Source organism: Aquila chrysaetos, chromosome 1 (genome assembly GCF_900496995.4).
Source record: "Aquila chrysaetos chrysaetos chromosome 1, bAquChr1.4, whole genome shotgun sequence".
Lineage (NCBI taxonomy): Eukaryota > Metazoa > Chordata > Aves > Accipitriformes > Accipitridae > Aquila > Aquila chrysaetos.
Window position 1 is genome coordinate 2,534,062 of NC_044004.1, and position 22,404 is coordinate 2,556,465.

A 22,404-nucleotide genomic window follows, 5' to 3' on the forward strand; every position below is an offset into this window, starting at 1 on the left:
TGCTCGGGTGGGCTAAATTGTGATGAGTCAACCTGGACAGCCTGGTGCTGCTGGTAAATCCAAGCGCTGCTGACACCAACCTTTAGTGTGCATGGGTTTGTTTTTTTTTTTTTGGGGGGGGGGGGGTGTGTCTCTGGTAGCCGTCACTGCTGCAGTCAGTGATCTTCTATGAGATGGTTTTATTGCGATAGGTGTTCTGGAGGAAGATGGGGAGGGGATGAAGAGCGGAATTGTTCAGTGCAGTGAGGAAAATGCTTTTAAAGCAGACATGTCTGATCCCTGAGCTTGTGTGTGGGTGTGTGTTTGCCTGGGACTGAGCAGACAGGAGGATGCTTCCTGCTTTATCCTTTCAATATGATGCTTTCTACTTTCATAGCCAGCGACTGTGAAAATTAGTTCTGGGGTTTTGTTTACCAGGGTGACCGTGGCATGCTTTAAGACCTCTTCACACCATTTCCCTTCATCAGAAGAATATCCAGCTCCTTGCATATAATCCCTGATTCAATACTTTAGTGCCTGCTGAGCCACAAAGCTATAAAGTTGTGTTTTCTGCCTGGATTGGGACTGGCGTGATGGTCGCACTGTGATGGAGGACACTGTTTAGATAGATCCATGGAGCAAAGCTTTTTGTCCAAGTGACTAATGCACCATCGATAGCCTGGGAAATGTCAGAGGGCTTGTTGCATCCTCCAAAAATCAGAGAAATGGAACACTTCCCAGGAGTGTTAGAGATGTTTAGTTTTGGTAATCCAGACCTCTTCGTCCTAAAAAAACGGGAATTTGGGGGGAAATGAAACCCTTGTGGGAAGCAATGAGGTGGTGAAAATCTTTTAGGGTTACTTCTAGTAGGGGGGCAGGGGAGACGATGCATCTACACAATTCTGTGGCAAGAAGAGTGTGTTAAACGTGCATAATTTTTTAAAAGTGTTCTTCGCTAACAGAAACATCCTCTCCTGTAAGGACTGCTAGAGGACTTGGCCGTCTCTACACATAAGGAGGGCAAACTTGTGTCCCTGCAGGTCTGAGTCTCTTGGCTAAAGCAGCAATTTACCATTGGATTGGGCTACTTGAAAGCACCTTCCTTCTTGGTGTCTGCTCTGGCCAATGCTTTCTCATCTTCTAAAAGCTTACCAAGGTGAAGGGGTTTGGAGTAGATTTAAATCTTCCTGGGTCATGGATGTCTTCTAGACTGTTTTCAAGACCTCAAAAGTTGACTTCTTGTAGGCGTTTGCGTACAGACGATGTTTTAATCAACCTATTTAGGTAGAGGTCTCCAACAAAAATCCCTGCTTTATTACAAAGTGGTGCCAATGCCTGCTGGTACACAGTACTGCTGTCTGCATTAAACCTCTAGGCATGCCACGTGGGGATGAGTCCCTCATCTGTTCTTTGGTGTCTAGCTGTGTTTTTCAAAGGCTTGACAGCTTCATGAGGAGGAGGAGAAGCTGAGAAAAGTGCAGGGCAGAAGGGGAACGTAGATAGAGAGGAGTCTGCCCTTTCCGCGAGTACTGGCTGGAGCATGCCCTTAGGCTTTCACTGTGATGACCGGTACGTTGCTAACTCTTTACTCTTTAAAAAGTGCTGGAGAAAGCAGTATTAGGAAGATATTTAGACATGTGCGATGGGCATGTGGATATAACTGGGGGGAGGAGGAGCACAGCTGGTCCGTTGTGGAGCTGGGTAGCTTGTTGTAAGGGCTGTGCTTAGCCCTTCCCTGCAGCTATGCTACTGGGATGAATAAAGGATAAGTTGAGGAGGGATAGGGCTCTGGTGTGCCTTGTGAAACAAAGGTTTATCCCCCTCAGGCTCTGCTGGGGATGAAATGTGGATGGATGCGTGTCCGCACTGAGAAAGCATGTGTGGTACTTGCAGGGGGAGCGAGGCTGTAAAGCTGCAGCGAAGAAGAGTCCTTTAGTTGATCTTGACTCTTATGCCTTCAATATAAAACTCCCTGGAACATAGCAGTGGTGGTATTTCCCATTTAATGACTTACAAAAGGTTTTTTTTACCCCTCTTGAGTTTTTTTTCTATTATGTTTTCCTTTGCCTCTATTGATGCAACCTTGTGCTTTCTGGGGAAAGGTCTACATTTGGGCTTGCCCCGGGCAGCAGTGCTCATAGACCGTATCTACCGGGTATTTTCCTGCCCAAGTATTAACAAGCATGCCTTACTTGTCTTACACTTCCTTGAATTATGGTGATTGGTTTTGAAACCCTGACTCGTGTGGTTTGGTTTTTTTTTTTTTGGTCACACCTCTCTAGGTGTAGAGAAAAGCAAGTAAAATCTCAAGCTTTTGTCCTCTACGTCAATTGTTACTGCCCAGAACAGCAGCATAGGGGCATGCTTTTCATCTCTGACTCTGCCAGTATGAGCTGTGCTTTCCCCAGTGTTTTCCAGTTGAAGTATGCAGGGCTGGGGGAAGGGATCAGCTGCTTAAGGTGTAGCTAAGAAATGAAAAGTGGTAACTTAAGGCAAAATAGTTTTTTGCGTGCTGCTGTCCATTCATTCTTGCTGACTTGGATGGTTTTAAATAATTTGCAGCAAATGTCTCCACCAGGAGACCTTGCTGCTTGGTTCTTCCCTGAACACTGCCAAAATCGCATGTTTTAAGAGCACAACTGATGCTCTGTGGGAGAATCCTGCAATATTGATATATTTGGAACTGATCAGCTAGTCAGTGTGATCAGATTTGCTGCCTGTTGAGCTCTTTGCCTATTCTTCTGTCGTGATGCAGTTGTGTTACAAAAGGAGTTTGAGGCTTCCTCATCCTCCTGCTGTTGAGCTCTTGCTCCATACAGAGACTTTTAAACTCTCAGTTCCAGGGTCCTGTCAGTCAATGCTCTGTGTAATTAAAAAAAAAAAAAAAAGTCCTCTTCTACAGGTTTCCCTTGGGATATTATCCCTTGTGTGTGGTTTTTTTCTTAAGTCAGTCTGGTTTTCTGCCGCCTTAGGGTGGAGGAGGGGAGCAGCATTGTTTGGTTATTAGGTATTTGAAGCACATAAATTGGCTTTCTCCCTGCCCCAAACTGCATGAACCTGGGTGCAGCTCCCTGGTCACTTGTGCAGCTCCCTGGTCACTTGTGCAGCTGTGGACTCCCTTGTCCCGTGATGTTAATTCACGGTGGAGCGGAAAGAACGAAGAATAAGAAGCGAGCTCAGAGTTTAATATTGAACGCCAGGTCTGTTGGAGCCTTGGATGGGGCTAGCTTTGTCATCTTCCCCCAGATCTAAGCCTTAGATGAGACAATACTTTTGTTCAGTCTGGCTTTGGCCGCAGATCTCTTTGAGGCGGTGCAACTAACTGCGATGTTCCCCATTATGTAGGGAAGCTGGTATCCAACTATTTAATCAACTTTAATGGTACTGATGGACACTTTTAGCATTGACTGAGGAACTCTTGGAAGGAGCTTGAAGTGGCCAAAACTTTGCTTCAAAGCTAAAGCCCTACGTGTTTTCTGGAAAGTAGATTTCTTTCCAGATAACTGGGCAGTCCAGTCTGTCACGCTGAGAATTGGTAATTCCTCCTGGGAGGAAATTGGGAAAGTCTAAAGGCTTTTTCAGCTGAACAAGTGATTTTTATTGTAAGTTCTTGCTCAGAGCCTGAAGCGTTTCGCTTTATCAACTTTAATGCAAAACACTGTATGTGCTGATGAGTTTCAGAAATGTCCTTAAAGCTTCAGCGACACAGTGTTGAAGGCAATGGAAACTGGGATATTGGAGCACACCCTGAGTAAAAGGTGATGAAGGTACCTAAGTTTTTTCTGATCGATACTTATGGGGTAACTAAATGCTCCAGATGTACAGGGGCCTGTGTTCAGAGACAACGCAAGAGCAGCCAATAATAAAGGGGCCTGTAAATGAAAAAGTACCTCTCCAGTAACTCTTTCAAAGTGGTGTTGTCTCAAAGTAAACTCCAATTAAATATCAACACTAGAACTTGGAGAGATTTACTGGAGGGAAGTCATAAAAGCCAAAGTCTGCAGTACCACTTGTAGAAAGCTTGTTAGAGCTATGTTTTGCTTCAATGTAAGGCATGTGCTGCAGAGGGCTGTTTACTTGGAAGATGCCAGCAGCAGAACATAGTAATTGAGTTACCGAAGTATCCAGAGAATGTGTTTTTATTCATAATCCACTAATATTGCAAGGCTCAAGAGAACTTATTACTAACCTTAAAACAAGAGAGTTAAAATGGGTTATTAGATCTGAGACACGTTTCCCACAGGAATTTAATAATGGAGGATGGCATGGTAGGGTTTTCTCTGTTTTTGTTGATAAAGGTAAATGTAAAAATGGTAAGAATGTCAGAAATCGGGAAGTATACCCACTTCTTGTCTGCTGCTTTGCACTGTGGATCATCTGATTTGTCCTAGCCGTAAGACCAAGCACCTTAAACTACACCAAACTTTTGACTGTCCTGCCAGTTTAGTAAACTTCACATACCTCCCCCTTGGTGGCTTTTGGAGTCACTGCAGTTGCTTCAAAGTCAAAGGGCAGTGGCTTACTTCTGAAATCTTAAGCTGTGTTCTGGAGTCTAGAGAAATAGGCTTTGTTTTCCATTTTGCAGCACTTCAGTGCTTCAGCTCTTCACTGTTACTTTTTGGATTCAATGATCATAAAGGGATGAGAAACTAGTCAGAAGCTTTCCTTTGAAAAAGCAACTAAGTGGTGACACTTTTAACGGCTGTCAAATTTGGTCTCATCTAATAGACATCCCTGTAGGGAATAAGGTGGGGTGGCAGTAGAAACTTATTTGCTGGAGTAAATTAACTCTTAAAAACAAGGAACACTGCTTGAATTGTCCAAAGAGCTATACCACGTGCTTTTTGGCAGATAATGGAAGATGGCATCTTGTTCTGCCTTTGGAAAGGAAGAGCAATTGCGGAGTTTGCTTGTCCTTGTAGGTGTTGGATGAGAAGGCAGAGTCTGGAGAGTGAGGACACGGACCTCTTGGTGAGAGATACTAGAGGCATGAGAGTCAATTGCAGTGTTGTGTATCTTAGCTCCTTGGGGTAATGCTTTCTAGCTCCGTCTCTAGAAGCCTGACCTTATGTCTTGCTGAAATTGCTTAGCGTGGATTTTTTAATTGCTGAAGTCTCTGAAAGAAAACCTGGGGGAAGGGAACTAGCAGCATGGGTTTGGTGGATCCGAGGGAAGTAGCCTGCTGGTGTGGAGAGGGGGAGCTCCCACCCTGTGGTAGGTAATAAAGTGTTCCCCAGACTGTAGGTCTTTTCCTCCAGCCTGCAAAGGCTGTGCAGGGGCTGCTTTATGCTTCATGGAAACACTTCTGCAACTTCAGGCAAATTCTGGAGCATTGTAATGTTGATCTCTAACATATTTGGAGGCTCACATTCCTGCCCAGGCTTCCCTAAGCTGAACACTTGCATTGATTACTGCGGTGTTTTATAACTGCCCCTTGGTTGAGCTCTTGAAATTAAAAGAGTGGAGGTGAGACGGGGAGAGGAGATGCAGGTTGGCATGTGTGCGTCAGGCTGTGGGTGGTACGTACCTTATTGCTAGAGAAAAGAGGACTCTGCCTTGCTGTCAGTTCTGCACAACTCGAACCCATTGGTCCTGTCTTCAGCAAAACGTGACTAAGGAGCCGAGACCCCGGATATTGAAATCCCATCAGCCTTGTGGAAGGAGAGGCATGTGGAGCCTGCTGATACATTTGCCTTGCTGACCGCTGCTGAGCGTGCACTTAAGCACAGTCTAGCTGGCCTTGTCCTTAGCTAGCATCCCATAAACACAAGTTATACTTGCTTGTGCTAAACTGATCGGGGAAATACGGGGAAGAAGGGGGCTGATGCATAAGGAGGAAAGATATTAATCGCTTTCTCTCCCAAATCTCTCTCCTTTGTTGTGCTCAGTTAAAAAATCAGGTGGATGCTGCTTTCTCTAGATTCTCAGAGATGCAGATGATGTAGCCCCCAATTTACCCTTCCTACCTCCACTTTTGCTAATGCGTTGACCTTTAAGCTAGTCCCATAGCTCTGTGCGTGTGTCTGGACTTGTGTAAACACCCCATCACCTTTTACCGCCTGGGCACGTTACACACCGTTCCTGATGTTAATGTGCGTAGCCCCTTCCGTGGGGGTTGCAACAACTTTTCAAAAGGCTCCAATGAGACTGTTTTGAAGTCTGAATCCCGTTGGTGCTATTGGGACAGCTTTACGTAGGGAGAAGACAAATTACCAGGGCTGGACTTTAGCCAGGACATAATAGGGTGAACGCCTGACTTTTTTTCTTTTTTCCCAAATGTGCCATTGCATCTTTAATTACAAGGTTAAGACCTCTGTTTTATGACTCATCTGAAAAAACAGCACCTCCAACATAATTGCCTGAGCGTGTTGCCTAGGGGACTATTGCTCATTAGTGACTCAGAGGAACGAGTGCCACCTAATGAAATGGCACTGCCTGCTGTAATACCCCAGCCTTGCCCTTTTCATGCCTAGTCCAAGCAGTGACCAAACCAGTGTCTCCCATAAAGGTCTGATGTCAACGCAGGTAATGCTGGAGTTAGAAGGTATTTCTGATGAAGAAACCAACTGACTCTGAATTCCCGTTCATTAGGCATTATCAACCCGTAGAAATAGGTGTGTTCAGTTAAACAAAAAGCAAACAGTGTCTCATTTTTTGCCTAGTGAAGGATGAACATGTTCCTTCAGGCTCCCTCAGAAGCCATAACAGAAATGAGAAACTGATACACCATCCTGGTGGGAATCTCGGTTCCTTGGGTAATCCATCTGCCTAGGCGTATTTTGTTTGTTTCTCTGAAATACGTAAATGCAATCATTACACAATAAAAGCCTCTTTAAAAACCTTTCCTTTGATCATTAGCGTGCTAATCAGTCTGGATGGATCTTCTCCTTCCCTTCCAGGTGGTGGGAAACAATTGACTCGTGTAATGGGTGCCCCTTGGCCACTGTGCGTTTGTTCCTCCAACCCATTGTTCTGGGATGAACTCGGAACATTGTGTTTCTCTCTTGGACCAGATACTTGAATTGCCCTTGGGTTTGTGTGGGTTTTTAAATGGTCATCAGGGTGTCCCTCCAGGAACCTGTGCAGCCAAATGCTGTCTGTGCTGAAAGGAGGTCTAAGCCATGCCGGGCTGTGACAAACGTTAGGGCTGGAAGGTGCTGCCGTCAATGGTGTGACTTGTGTCCGTCTGACGCGCAAAGGCTTCCGGTAGACCAGGATGAATTATGATGCTTGAAAACATGGCACACTGTAATGGGAAAAAAAAAAAAAGACATGTAACCTGTAAGCCAAAAGTTATGGGGTAGAGAAAGGGTCTTTGGGAAACAGTCTCACACCTCAAACGAAAAGCAGGAAGCCTAATCTGTAGAACAATAAAGCAGGCAAAACCTCTTTCCTTGTTGGCCCAAATTCATCCCAGGCTTGCGTAGGTAATGTTTGATTAGCCTAATGAAGTGGGGAAAGACAGAGCAAATCTATTCCTCTTTCTGATTGCATTTTGGCTGTGAAGAAGCATATACAGAGGCAGCACCTAGTGACAGCTTTCTAAGGGACTGCTTGGGTGACTCTTGTTCAAGGCTTGAAATAAAGAGCTCTGTTAGCTTCACTGTAAAATGGGGCCACACACCTGTACAGAAAAGCTGGTGCTTCTAGCCCATGCAGTCCGAACTGTCAAATACTGGTAGTATTAAGAACAGCCAGGCTGGGTTTGGGTACCAGACTTTGATCACACCTGAAAGCAGGTGCTCCTATGCTGTTTGAATGTCTCTTTGCATGGTAAACATCCAGTTTGCCAGCAGTCAATTGTAGAAGTGACTCGCTAACAGATACAGTATGTTCCATCATGAGTTGTGGGGATTCGGTCCTGGTGCTGCTGTGTTTGTGGGTTTGCTCTCGGTCAGCATCATTTCCCATTCGTGGCTTCCTCGTGAGACCCTGTTGGTGCGGATGGTGTCTGCTGCAGGACCCCAGCTCAGGAAGCGGGCCAAGGCAGGCTACAGTGTTCTGGTGCTTATCTTCAAGTGCCAAGCACTGTTTTGGGATATCCTAGTGATTAGGAGCAGCAGAATAGGATGTGAAATCCCCTTCTCGTCTAAATTAAGTTGTTTTTTCTAAATTAAACTGGCTCTTTTTATCCGAGTATAAGCTGCAACCTGGACTTCATTACAGCTTGTATTTTTTTTATAAAAGCCTTGTAGATGCTCAGCTTGTATTATTTCTGGATGCACTTGTTCAGGTTTCATAGGTCACTGAGATGATAGTTCTTGTCCTGATCTTTAGACTTGCTGTTTTGCGGTCCCAGCCCAGGCTTAACTTTCTTCAAGCAGTGACGGTATAGGATATTCTGGTAAATGCTAAAGTCAATAAACAAAAGGTTAAAGTTGCCATGTTCAGGAGAATCTGATGCTTGCAGGATTTTGGGATTGGCTTTCTGCTGTAATCCAGGTTTACAGTGAGTTTAGCAGTAAGGTGAAGACATTCAGTGTCTTGATGATTCCCATGTTTCCTTTTTTCTCTCTTTTAGAGTCTCCACCAGCAGCGATGTCAAGAAATGGATACTTCTTTGAAGAGAGTGGCAAGTATTATTTGACTTCTTTGTGCACAGTATCACGTTATTGGAGGGAGAGCTGCGCTACAGGGTTAGCTGAGAACCTGAAACGGGTGATAAAAAATCCATTTAGCTTAAGCAGCATGCGAAGACAGTCTTGCATGGTGGTTGTGTAATCTTGTACTGCAAGCAGGCTCTGCGTTTTTAAATCCTGTAGATGTTCTAGATATCCAAAGCAGTAAATAATCATCTTCACGTTGTCATCGGTGACTATTCTGGGTGGCTCCTTGTTTTTCAAGTTCTTTCATGATGTTTTTCTGTAATACAGGCTGGCAGGTGTATTTGCTTGTCTCTTTCCGGAGTGGAGATCACGTGTAGGTGTCAGATCCCTTTGGAGACATCCTGCCAGGAGCATCAGGCAAATGTCGGATGGCTCTGGTAAATGCATCTTCTAGCGCAAAATGCTCTCTAAGATTTTTCTTTGAAGCGAGATTGAGTTGTGGCATTTGGAAGCTTATATCATCTGCCTCAACAAAGGTGGCTGAGCTCTCAAGATATTGTGCTGATAAAGGGCCAAGGTATTGTACAACCAAACTCGAGGTGCAGTGAAGTCCCAATGTCTCTACTAGCTTTGGAGAAATACCATGTGTGGGGTTGTTGGGGAGAGATCATCCTGAGAGTGCAACTCAAGACCAGCCTCTTCAGGATGTAGTCTCTAAGGGCCTGGGGTTTCTTGCCCTGGAGAAGGTGGAACGCTTGGAGTATTCAGGACTTCCAAATGGTGAGAGTAGAAGCCTAAAATGCTCCATTTATTTAGGCCTGTAGATGCTTGTAGCTTTCACAAGGTTCATCTTTCTTGTTCCAGGGGGCCAAGCCTTAGGTTAACATCTGGGAAGGGGAAGTGGAATGTCTGCCAGATGTCAGCTGCAGTAGATCCAGCACTGCTTCCCTTGGCACTGGCTCGCTTGTCTTCTCTGAAAGTCTTATATGGAGCCAGTTTCTAGGAGTGAAAGGATGAAACTGGAAGCAAGTACTCTCATCTCTAGTAAGAGGTCTTTTCTGAAGGCTGGGTTGAGTTGCAGAAGGGCAGAAATTAATGCCTGACCTCAGGGAGGTTTTCTGAGGGCACGTGGGGCATGAGGTCTGGGTAGCCCAGCTCCTACCTTCTTGGTAGGGGCTTGCTTGTGGCCCCTTGGGATGTGGTTGGTGCTTTCCTGAGGACTGGGAATTGAAGAGGGTGATCTAGTTTGGGACCTCGAGAGATGGCTAAGCCTCCAGCTTCTGGCTGACAGCAGTGTAAGGGCTTGGAGAAACGTTGCTGTATGACTTGGAGGAAGGACAAAGGCGGTTTGTCTTCTGGAGCCACCTACTTCATCCTAAGCCCACCTGCCACAGGGAACACATGCACAGCTGTCTGTTCTAGTAGCTTGTGTGGAAAGGTTCTACGTGCCCCCTTCCAGGACTCAATGTCTTGTCCTCCTCCAACTGTCCAAACAAAAAAAACAGATCTCCGGATGTTTTTAGAGCACGTGTTTCTAGTTGTGACATTCCCGGCGTGAAGCTCTCCTGTGAGTTGTGCAACTTGGTGCCATGGCAGTGAGTGTTTATTTCTACCCCGTTTGTGTTACTGCTCAGCTTCCTCCTTTGTCTTAAGGAGATGGCACCTTAGAGCTACCATTAAGGACTTCATGAAACTGTGTATGCTGCTTTCCTGTTATGCTTCTGCATGGTTTGGGGGAAGGAGGGAAGGTTGCTTGCAAGTTCCTCTTCAGCCTGCATGCGGTATTGAATGCTGTACTAATTGTGATTGAAAATAACAGTGGATTTCTCGGTTATTTCATACTCAAATCTGCTGCCATTCTTGTTCCTCATTACCAACTGACCTTTTTTAAAAGTTCAGTTGCTGTTGAGTGATGAGTCACCTTCTACCGCCTGATTTAACTGAGGGCTTGTGTGTTTTTGCACAGAATATACGGACAGCACATCTCGGGGGGGTGTCAGTGTGAACATTCACATCCCTCTGTGAGGCAGTGCTTTAACTCTCTCTGTACAGAAGTTTCACGCTCTCAGATTCTTGAAGCCTTACCCAAAATCTTAATCAGGGCTAGAGGAAACCACAGAGAAAGAAGCTACCTTTTCACATAGTTTCAAAACTGCTTGTTTTGAAATGGAGCCACGTAATCATTAAGCTGTTCCTTGGCACCACTTGTTTGGATCTGCCAGTTCATTATGGCAACGAAGAGATGCTCTTGCCCACCTTTAAAATAAAAAAGCCAAATCACTAAGCTGTGTGTTGGAGAGGGAGCAAAGAAAAAAATCAAAACTCTTCCTTTGATTCCCTTAGCACTTACATTTTTCCCCTTTCTCAGTAGAGAAACATCTCTTGATACTATTGCTCTTCGCAGAGTGGAGCTTTTTCCTTATCTCCTCCTGAGATCTTGCATATACATATGGTTTTCTGTATCCTTAGTAATTAAGATGTTTTTGTTTCTGACCGTATCAGAGGCTCTGTTCAGAGACTGTGTCTGTTTTTGCCAGCTAACTTTTTTCTTACCCTTGTGTTCTCAATGGCAGCTGCAGCAATGTTAAAAGTTGAGATTTCAGTTTTAGTTTAAACTGTTGTAGTGAGGGTAATCTTGGCTGCAGCACCAAAGCAGTGCTTTGCAAGAATGTCATGGATATTTACTGTTCATAAAAACTTACTGAAGTATTTAATAATTTGTAGCTCTGTTAATTATTGAGGAGCTGAGGAAAGCCCAGGAAGGATTTTCTAGTGAATGGATGCCAATATATAACTATTCTGGAAGTTCAGAGGGTGGTTATGGTCCCAACCGTGTACCAGCTTATTTGCTAACTTCTTAACTGGCTAAAAATCTGGAAAGTTAATCAAAGGAGCCCATGTCTTTAGCTACAAGTTCTAGTTTCCAGCATACTCTGATTTTCCCCTATTGCTGGAAGAACTTGACTGAAAGCCACTTCTGTGGCCTTTAGTGCATTGCAGAAGGTAAATGCATATAGTATGACTGAGGGAAAAAAAACCTGTTTAGTAGTTTTCTCTGTAGAGGCAACATTAAGAGGAAAAATAAGGAAATGAGTTTGTGCCGGCCTGGTGAGAAGTTTTTGATGAAGAGTGTGGTGGCAGCAGGCATGATGGCAGCTGTTGGCCATGTTCTGTTTTCAATCCATGTATATTGTCAGTTTTAATAGCTGTCCTCTGACACATCTTGCTGATGAAAATCCATGTGTTTTACTCCTTCTTTTGAGTCTGTGGAACAAGCCGCTTGCACAAGCAAATGAACAAAATCTGACATGGCCCAGTAATACTTGGTGTCCCTCTCCCTGCCCCATGAGCAGGCTGTGTGTTTAAGTCACTTGAATCTTCAGCAAGGTTGTACAGTCAAATGAGTTTTCTTCCTGGCAGATTTAAGTGACCGAGATGATTGTGTAGACCCAATCCAAACCTGAAAATAATTGGAGTCCTGATGAAATGCAGCTGGCCATCAATGTTCAGAATAATTACTTGTTGTTGTCTCTTGGCTGTCAGCCTCCTGTACCCTCCTTGGTGGTGGTGGGGAGTATCCAGTGCCTGCTACGAGTGGATTGGCTCTAAAGGCATTCGTATCGGCTGCAAGTGATGAAATTTTGCCAATGGATGGTGAGCTTTTTAATTGACACAAGAACTTGCCCTGATAAGACACAAAACCAGAGGCTTTCTAGTTCCTCTTGCAAAATCCAAAGGAGGGAGTCCCAGTATAGTGCTGGGGATATCTGAATTGTTGCATTGTTTTAAAGCTGGCTCAACAGATATTGCAGCATAGATTTTTGTCTTCCAGAACAAATCCCTCACTACTTGGTCTCCTCTGACTTATTAATTGGTTTTGCTGGCACAATAAATTGCAGTTGTGTTGAAGGGCCCCAAGGCCCCAGTCTGGCTTGGGATATTTGGATATATTTTATCTGCTTGTTTTTGTTTTTCAGTTTGCAGTTCAGTTTGGTATGTGTGCTGTGGGGTTTTTTTTCTTTTTTTAAATTTGTCTTTCTCTGTCTTGGAATTCTTTGCCTAACTAGGAGATTAATCTAAATGTCTTTGTGAAACAAATTCTTTTGCAATGGGTTTCCCCCATCGAGATGCCCAGTCTACTAGCAGGAGATGCACTACTGCTACCTAATGGAGAGCTGGAGAGGGTGGCTTGCAGGTCTTTTGTAGGTTTTTATTTTGGAGAACTGTCTGTCAGGAGGCCTATGATAAAAAGAACACTCCTGCTTTCTGTGGGTTCTGGTGCAGAACTAAAATTCCACGTGCTGCTGTGTTTTGTAAAAACAAAACAAAAAATAAAAACAAAGCTCCACTGAATTACTTGGATTATTCACAACATTTCCTAGAAATCTGGCTGCAAAATACAATACTGGAATTAATTCAAAAGTGCCTGGGTGTGTGGAGTTTTTTTGTAGCAGATCGGTTCTTTCAGTTCTGTTATGAATTATTACTGAAGTGGCAGCGGAAGCTTTATGTTTCCATCTGGCTCTTCATGACAAAAGACTGACTCGAAGTAGGGTTGGAAATGTGCGACTGAAGTTATGGCCGGCCAGTAGTGGAGGGATCTGTTACTTAAAGGATGCAGGTCTGGTCTTGGTGACTCACCTGCTAGATGCTTTCTACTTCTATTATTTATTTTTTTTTTTACAAGAGGAGGCTGTGGTTTAATTTGTGGTCTTGAAGCACTCTGAAAGCTTAGGTAATGGATTGACATCTCCATAGCAGGTGGCCGTTACTCCAAAAGGCTGCAAACACTTGTCTGACGGGCTCTCAGTGACTGCTCGAGAGCCAAGAAGCATCACCCAATAGTTCCCAGCTCTTCTGCCCCTTAATCTACCCCTGGAGGAGCTGGGATTGGAGGAAACTTCTCTAAATCCCATCTAGATGACCCAGAGAAGTCATTAGTCTCTCTGTGCCAAGCCATGATATTTGGCTTAATAAAGGAGGTGGTCTAACGAAAGCATGGGAGGTAAGCTCTGGACCCCTCTTGCTAATTAGTTGTCAGCAGCAAACCCTTAGCAGTCCAACAAAGCAGTCTGTGGACAACCCCTACCCTCCCAGTTGTCCTCTCCTGGGCTGGCATAAACCACATCCATGTGGCTGCCTGCCGCACAAAGGGTAAATCTCTTTAGGACAAAAATAGTAAGCCTTACCAGGGAATCTCTCGACTGTGAACCAAAGGAAAAGCTTAAAATTCTAGCAAGCATCCAGCTGTATGCAGAACCGCTTTATTTAATCAGCGTGGCTTGAATTTTTAATTTTGAGGGAGACAGCTTTGTAAAATGTTGCTTGATAGCAGCCTTCGGAGGGTATTGCTCTGCGGCTACAGCACTGCAATTGTTCTTGTCTGTGACATGGAGTAATTTGTTAGGAAGGAAGGAATCTTTCACAACTGCTTTTCAGACTCTTGTGATTCGAAACAATAAGTAACCCCCTAACTTTGAAGTTTAACCTTAGCAGGAACATGTAAAATTTAGGGAAATGCTTACCTGCAAGATGCTGTTCTAGCAAAATACAATTGCTCTTTTTTTTTTTTGTCTGAAAAAGAAGAGCTATTTTGGTAAGTAGGTGATTATGCTGAAATCGGCATATGAGATGTGACCAGAAGCTTGCCTCTGGTTAGGGTGTGTGAGTAGGAATCTGTTTAAACGCTTTTTTCTAGAACACTGAGCAGACTGGAGAACTGATAACACTTGTACAAAGTTCTTCCAAGTCTCTCCTGAATCTTTTGATTGTTTTATCCCTGCTAATATTAACTAACCATAAGGTTAGCTAACCTTTGGAGGCAACATGAGTCTGTGTTTTTTGTGCAGAGTGTAAAGGTCAAAATGGAGGTGGAGGCTCTGTTATTAATTGAGTTTCCTTTTGCACCCAGTGTTGGGGATTTGCGTATTTTGAGTGATGCAGTGAATCTGCAAGCCTGCAGTACTCGGGTAACAAAGCAAGCCTTCTGATGGCTTAAAACTCAGGCTGATCACTTTAGCTCAGGTTAATTAAAACTTCATGCCTTTCTTGAAAATTAGTGTCTGTTGTTGGTAAGAGCAAGTTGAAAATCCCCAAGTAGAAAAATCAGATGAAGCTGACTTCTTTAACTTAATGCCAGTATCATGACTAGTGTTTAGGTAGATACAGGTCTTAATTATCTCTCTTGAGTTCCTTGACGCTATATTACAGCTGAGCACTGGGGTGCTCAAAGAACCAGACCTGATTTTTAGGGTAATGTCCATGTCCCAGTTGATGCCCCCTTACCTTTAAAAGCTATTGAATATGTGTATTATTGCTTCTGTTGTCCTTCTGTACTTGACCCATAATTCTTCTGAGAAAGTGGATGAAAATAGCTCCTGGGCTCTTCCAAAACAAGAACTTGCAGACTCCTGCAGTTGAACGTCTGACTGCAGCAGAGCTGGCTATTTGCCTGTGTGAGGTCTATGGCTTGAAACGCTAAGAGTGGGGCCAGCTGCTGGATTTCAGTTCTGAATTGATCAGGATCAATGACAAAAACATCTAAAGCAGTGGTATTAGAAGGAAAGCCTTTGCTTTTTCCCAGGGTAAAATATTTGAAGCTGCTGAATCCGGCAGGAGCACAGTGCATACTGTTGCTCCTGTGCTTTGGCAAGGTGACTGCAAGTGCTGTTTTGCAAAACCAGTAAAAAGGACTGTCCTGCAATTTGCTGCCTTCTGTGCCTAAAAACTCATTTGAGCAATCTGAAATGGCTTTTAACGTGGCTAGCTGATAGCGTTGGATTGCTAATCGTAGGAGCTCAAAACTCTTTTACTGTAGCTAGCTTTCTGGCTTTTCAAAGAGATTTTGTGGGAGCTGGGGCGGGTCCTGAAGAAGAGGAGATGCCACTCCATCTGGAAGCTGGGGCTTGGATTTGGCTGAGGGAATAAGCGTTGCTGTGCAAACAGGTGCTATAAATGAGAACACTTTTCCAGACTTGTAGCATAGACTACCTTGGAAGTTGAGGGTAAAAATCAGTGGTTTCCAGAAAACTGATTTGAGTATTCAGAGTGTTAACGTAGCATATGTGGTCCTTCAGAAATAAAGCCAGCAATTTTTGCAGAGACTTGGCAGAGGTAGATAACTTTTGACAAGCTTTGATTTTAGCTTTCCTATTCTGCCCTGCTAATCTAGCTACAAGAATATGTACCTTAATCTCATCTGTGTAACTTTTGCTAAAACAGTAGCAGCAATATATCTGCCTAAACAAAAAACGTGTAGCATACACATGCCCAGAAGTGTGCAACATCTGGGTAATGCCAAAAGGAAAAATGCCCCATCTCCCCCCAAAATCTCCTTCTTGGATGTTTTGTCTGGCTTGCTGTGCTGAACTGAGTTGGCAGTAAAGTGTGGGTAGATGCATTTGCACTCCTAACCTCCTGGTTAGTGTGCATGCTTGCAGATGCAGATGTTGATTAAAATACTGTGATTGGCTTTGTCTCCTCAGAGGCACATGGAGGGGTTATGCTGGGGCTGTGCCTGGCATAAATCTCATAACCCGGGATGGGAGATGATGTTGGTAGTAATATAGCTGCTTTTCTCCCAGGAAATTGAGTCTGATGATTAAGATTTTGTCTGTCTTGGAGCAGTCTGCAGCCCCTGGGCTGTGAGTGCTGCTCCCACGGAGCAATTAAGCTTTCCTAGGGAACACATATGATGTGGCTGAAGTTGTGATTCCTGCTAACTACTACTCTGCTGATTTTTATTACCCCAGGTGCAGCTGCCAGGTGCTACTAAAGCAGTGGTGGGAGAGGTAATGCCACCTCCGATTGCTGCAGCTCGATTCACTGCTTTTCCCAACAGAGCACCGAGCTCTTAAAACTCAGCTCAGAAGGAAAATAGCTGCAGGGCAGGCACCTTGTCAGAGTTGCGAGAGGGTTGATAGCAGGAGGGCTGGGGAGATGAAGCGGATCTGAGAAGATGATGGGAGTAAGGAGAGAAAGCTGGGGATGGATATTGAGGGATTGGAGCAAGGCAGGCCTGGGCCAGGCATGAGTTACAAGGGAAGGGGTGATGCTTTAGAGGGGAATGGCTAGAGAAAGTGCCTTTTTTTTTTTTTTTTTTTTCCCCAGCACCTGCATAAAATGGGGGATGGCTTATTTTCACGTTGTATATGATGGGCTGAGGTACAGAAAGACTTAGGGTCAAGGTATTGGCTATTTTTATGGCTGCACAGGGCGAGAAGTGGATTTTGTTCCTGCAGCACTGAAGGATGGTACTTGCTGTCCTTGGCCTCCTGCACTTTTCATGCTTTTCCATTTCTCTTTGCTATGAGGTGAGTCCTGCAGGGTGGACTGAGGGGGATCGTCCTGACCACAAAGTGTTCTTCAAGGGGCGGGAGGGCTGCACTGATCTTCTCAGCCAACCTTAACTCAGTTCCTGACTCTGGCCTCCTACTCAACAAAATCTTTCTTTCTTTGGGGCTTTTAGACCATATTTCAGGCTGAAGTGGCACTTCCTGTGCTCAGAGGTCTGACTCACCCTGTCATGTAGCTCATGGCGCTTCAGCAAATGGTGCCTTCGTATGAAATGAAAGAGATGGGTGGGTGACGGGGGCACCGTTTTGGAGTTCTTAAACTCTTCCCCAGCCAATCTGAGGTAGTACATAAAGGTCTCTAACTCTGCCCTCCACCTCACTGAAGCAACTGCTCATAGCACAGGCTATATAGTGTTACTGAGGCTGTGCTTCCATACGGAAACCTGATTGATATTCACACAGGTTTGTGCAACAGCCGTGTCAGATCCCGCTCTGAACTTCTGCAAAACACCAAAGGAACTTTCAGGGGAGCCGAACAGCTTCTGCTGTCGCTCGTGGCATCTGCTGCCCTTCAAGCAGCGGGGGTGGCACTTGGTGATCATTAGGCGATGGGGGGAAAACAGCTGCCAGGGCTGGAGGCAGCTATTGAGCTGTGCTCAGAGGGAAAGGAAGGTGCATCTGCCATGCCCACGGCTCCTCTTCTCACCTCGAGGTGACCCTGCGTTTGACAGGCATAAGTTGCTCATGTTTTAAAATGCCTGGCAGACTAATAGGCTGAAGGATTCAAAACAGGAGTGGTTTGAAGCCTTGAGGTGGTTTAGTGACAAAGCAGACACCTGCCCGGGAGTGCAGTTCCTGTACAGCCCAGGTTTGGGATTATTTGCAAGCCGAGTGTTTTGTCCGTCCCTTGCCCAAGGGACGTGAGGCTCGGCTGCCTTTTGTTCTGCTCTTTCCTCCCCTAAAGAGGGAGGAACAGAGGATGCTTCCCTTGCCAGAGTCCTCGCTGACCTCTGCCCAACCCTCTGATCCTACTCCACCCTTGCCCTTCTTCCAGCTCCTGTGCTGCTTCTCTCCTGTCTCCAGCCCTCTCTGCTTTCAGGGGCCACCGCTGCTGTGCTCTTACCGAGCCACTTTCAGTGGGTTTGGGAGGTGAATAAATAGTCTTCCCTGCTTGGCTTTTACCCATTTACCCAGCTCTGTCTGAATTGCATTAGGACAGCGGGGAAAAACTCAACCGTGTTGCCCCCACGTGCCTCCCATCCGACCCACTGAGTGGGGAGGACGGAGAAGCACAAACCTGTTGTGACAACTTCCCTGGGGCTGCGATCCTGGGTATCAATTTCCAGAGATGGAAAAGCCAGGATTGTGGATTTGAGCCTACCCCAGGCTGATTTTTTGCTTTGCAGGGCTGCCCAAGCTCTCCTGGCACCAGGGGGGCTGTCAGCACTGGTGAGTGCTCTGCTTTGCCAAGGAGAGGTTATGGTGTCCGTTGTGTATTTTGGAGGAGCCCAACCCCAAGTTTGGCACTTTGTTTGGGATCGAGATGCTCGCGTGGTGCTTCGTAGTACTTCCGATGCCGGCAGGCACCCTGTCTGGCTGTTGTCCGTAGCTCCAGGACACAGGCTGCCCCTCAATCTTGGCACATCTGCCAGCCCTTGTGCAGGTGTTTCATACCTGGTGGTTCCTGTGGCGCTGTGATCTTCTGGGTATTGCGTTCAGGTTGTTTCCTATACTTTCCTCGCCTCCCTTCTTTCTGTCTGTCTTCGGACAAGTTTCCATCGTGCAGGGATGGAAACAGCCGCCTAAGCTGGACGGCACCCTTGGTGCGTTTTGCTGGCCGTCTGGATGGGGACGGCAGCACCTTTCTGAAGCCTTCAGAGCAATTCTCGTAAGACCGATTCGTGTTGATTCCTGTCAAGCAGGTAGAACGAAGGAGGCAGAGATCAGGAGGGGGACTAATCCGAGTTGTTTGTCGGGTTTCCCATGCCTCGGACAAGCAGCTCAGAAGTCACCCGAAGGCTTGAAGCCCCTGCAGCCCTCCTAGGGAGATGCGGAGCGGTCGGGACGAGCGCCTGCCGGCGCGTTGCCTGCGGCAGGAAGCTCTGCAGCCCCTGTTCTGTGTCACCGAGTTCCTGTTTGTGGCCTCCCTGCTCCTCGGGGCTTGTTTTTTGCGGCGGCGAGCTGTCAGCTCGAGATCCCTCCGTAGACCGCGTGCGCTGCCTTCAGCTGCTGTTGCCTCTACGTTTGCTTATACGATGCTTTAAAAAGAGTCATCGATATTTTAGTTTCCATTCAAACCTCTGCCTTGAAGTTCACCCTTTTCATTTTGCTGTAGTGCCTAAAGGAAGCTAATGAAATATATCCCTCCTGCTTCAAATTAGGCATAAAAGACTTGTCAGAAGATGGGTAGAAGCTGCTGAATAATCCTGGTAATGTAAAAATTGACATTCTATAATGTCCCTAATTCTCCTAATTAAACATGATGCACAAGCACGCCACAAGAGTCCTCCAGCTGCTTCGTAATAAAACGCTGCAGTGAACTAGCTTGCTGTTGAATGAGGCTAGGTTAAACTCTAATTAGAAGCATTGTGAAAGGCTAAGGAGTTGTCCACTGTAATTAAGAAACTTGTCTTGCTTTCTCGATGCTGCTGCCTCCTGTGACCTGCTCCTCTGCCCCACGGGGAGCTGCAGGTCTGTCCATCCGTATCAGGTGTCTCCTTGGAAACCTTTTTTTTTCTTCTTCTTTTTTTTTTCCCCTCCTCAGTTTCAAATAGCTGAATCGCAAGTGGAACGGCTGTGCTGCTGGTGACTTGAGCCGACGACTGCCTTGGGTTTAGGGTGGGCTGGGGCTGTGGCGCGGCCCTTGCTTCTGCGTCACGACTTGGTGCTTTTATCGCTTACAGTCCAAGTTTTCGTCCTGTTTGCGGTTTTGTTTGTTGGTTTTTTTTTTTTTTAACCGAGAGGAGCGAGGCGTTGACTCTTGGCTCTGCCGCTCACGCCATTTTGACTCGGTAAGCGGGCCGGCGCGCGAAGCCCGTGCTGTCACCCGGCCAGGCTCCGGAGCGTCCCAATCCAACCCAAAACGTGCCGGAGCAGATCGTCGATAATTTTCAGCCCTCGCCGGTCCAGGGCATGACAGAACCCTCTCAGGAGGCCGCGGCTACTGCCGAGGCCTCGGCGGCCGTGACCGGCGGGGATGCCCGCGCCCCGGGCCGCTCCGGTTCTGGTCCGTCCCCGCTAACCGCCCTCCCCGTCTCGTCGGCAGGTTACCTCAAGTGCGACACGGACGATGGCTGCGAGGCCAAGGAGGAGACGGGGGGCGAGGAGCTCTTCGACGCCGTGAACTCCTCCATCGTCTCGGGGGACAGCATCCGATTCTTCGTCAATGTCAACCTGGAGGTGCCGCCGAATGCCACCGGTGAGTGACACCCACCCCGGGTCGCGTTGGGAGCGGTTTTTTTTGGTAAAACCTAACAAATTCTGGCTGCTGAGCTTTCAGCCATCTGCATGAAGTGTCCTGACTCCTTACCCGCCCCCCGCTCCTTTTTTATTTTTTCCTAAAAAGGCCTCGAGTTTGGGGCCTGGGACCTCGCCGTTGCTCTCGCTGCTGTGGCCTGGTTGCTGGAGGAGAGCCGTTTCTAGTGAGAAATCGGGAGGTTTTGGTGCATGTGGTCCCTGTAGATAACTCAGACGTGGCTCTGGGGCTTTGGAGGCTTTTTTTTTTTTTTGATCACGTTTTAATCGAAATGCTGGAGGTGAGTCGGAGCTGTGGATCGCCCGGGTCAGTCGCCGCTCTCCGCAGCAGCCGGTAAGGGTAGAAAGAGTCTAGAGGGACTTTTGGGGTAGGACATGTGCCTTTTGGGTTTAATCATCCTGGCTGGAGGCGAGCAGTCCCTACACCTGCTCTGTTGAGGCAGGTAGCAAAAATGAGGAGAAAACCAGCCCGTTGGACACCTCTGATGGAGGTCAGGCCCCCACAGCTATATACTGGGAAGCGCTGTTGTGTGTCACTCTCTGTTTATAAATACAAATTACCTGCTCCAGGTGAGGGCCCGAGTGCCAAGGTCCCCAAAATATGCTTTAGTAGGATCTGTGCCTGCTTCGAGGCAGCTTCATGCAGGGGAGGAGGACAGGGTTTGGTGCTGGGGGTGAACCCACCAGCAAAAAACACCCTTGGGGCTTCCACCCTCGGGGAGCCACCATGTCAGCTTGGAGTGGTGGCTTGGCTCGTAGAGGACAAGTGGCCACAAAGGAGGTGGTTGTGCAGTCACGTTGCAGACGGACATATGTGCCCCAAACTGTGCTCTTTGTGTACTCCCTGCCAAGCCAGCATCCCTTAGGAACTTTGCCCAACGTGGGGAGCAAGGTGGAGGGGACTTCCAAACAGCCTAGTTAACACAAATTGTGAAGATAACTAAAATGCTTGCTATCAAGGAATAAAATTCCTAGATTGCTCTAGAGGTTGCTTTTGCCCGTAGCACACCATTTTAACATCCTCTGTAATGCACATGCTGAATGGTGAAGGAGGAGGGCTAGCAAAACTTGGCTTTTATGCTGTGCGCCTAGGAAAATACAGCTCTAGGACACAGCAGTTGCCTGGGTTCTGTCCCAGCAGCTGGAGGCAGTTTGGAGCCTGCCTGTGTGGGCACTGACGATTTTGGAGATTAAATGCAAGGGCTCTGGATTATCCTTGGTGTCGCAGTACTGGAGAGTCCTTTAAGTTTGCTCAAAGTTATTTTTAGATTACAAGCAAATCCCATTTGATCTATAGTGAGCAATTATTGGAAAGAGTGATGCAGAATAGGCATGGCCCAGACCTCTGCTTGACTATCTTAAAGTCTACTTTTTGAATTAGAGCGGTGACTTTAACTTAGGAATAATATCTAGCAATTTTCAAGCCTGCAATTTTACAAATGCCATCTTAATTGAAAGATTTAAGTGGAACTGTACTCTGCTATGACAAGTCTGGGCTTAATGCCGTGGGGTGCATTGTTCGGGGATGAGGAATGCAAGTGCTGTGGATTCTTCTGTGTCTGAAGAAGCTGACTTTCCTTGTGTGTCCTCCTGGGCTTTTTATGAGTGTTTTCCCTTCCATTCAAAACAGGACAAAAAAGGCTTCCTTATTTTCCTCAAGCACTGATGTTTGTGATGGTGGTATTAGTTGTACCCTTTTTCTTCAGCTGAGATGTTTAGAATTTTTAAGGAAAAATGGACTTCTGATGTGCTGGAGTCCCCTTTCAGATGCAAGGATGGAGGTTTTACGAATGGGCTTCAGAATTCCAGAAGTCCAGACTTTCAATAAGGGCGGATGCGAAGTGAGATTTATTTTTTCTTTTTTACCGTGACAACATCAAAGTGGTCCATGTAGCCAAAATCCAGGTGGTTCTTTATCAGGCACAGGATTCCTCAGACTGCAGGTGTTCAAGTCATCTAGGCTGTCAGCTCTTTCTCAGAGGTGATTTTACTGAAGCATCTTCCAGAGTGGATTTTATACGTACTAAATCAGTCTCTGGCTGCAGAGGGCATAGCTGATCCTCCTGGAAAGCTGACTTCTCAGGTGCTTGAAAGTGGCTGAGATGAGCCCC

The 22,404-nt window shown here is 46.2% G+C and overlaps 1 protein-coding gene across 7 annotated transcripts in view; it reads left to right on the forward strand.

The window, feature by feature from the left end:
* SLC4A11 (solute carrier family 4 member 11) overlaps nucleotides 1–22,404 on the forward strand; it is a 99,156-nt gene that overhangs the window by 9,048 nt on the left and 67,704 nt on the right. For all 7 annotated transcript variants that reach the window (XM_030021058.2, XM_030021045.2, XM_030021050.2 and 4 more), the window contains 2 exons: nucleotides 8,501–8,551; nucleotides 20,085–20,237. In XM_030021058.2, the coding sequence (XP_029876918.1) occupies nucleotides 8,501–8,551; nucleotides 20,085–20,237 (204 nt within the window). The remainder of the gene's footprint in view (nucleotides 1–8,500; nucleotides 8,552–20,084; nucleotides 20,238–22,404) is intronic.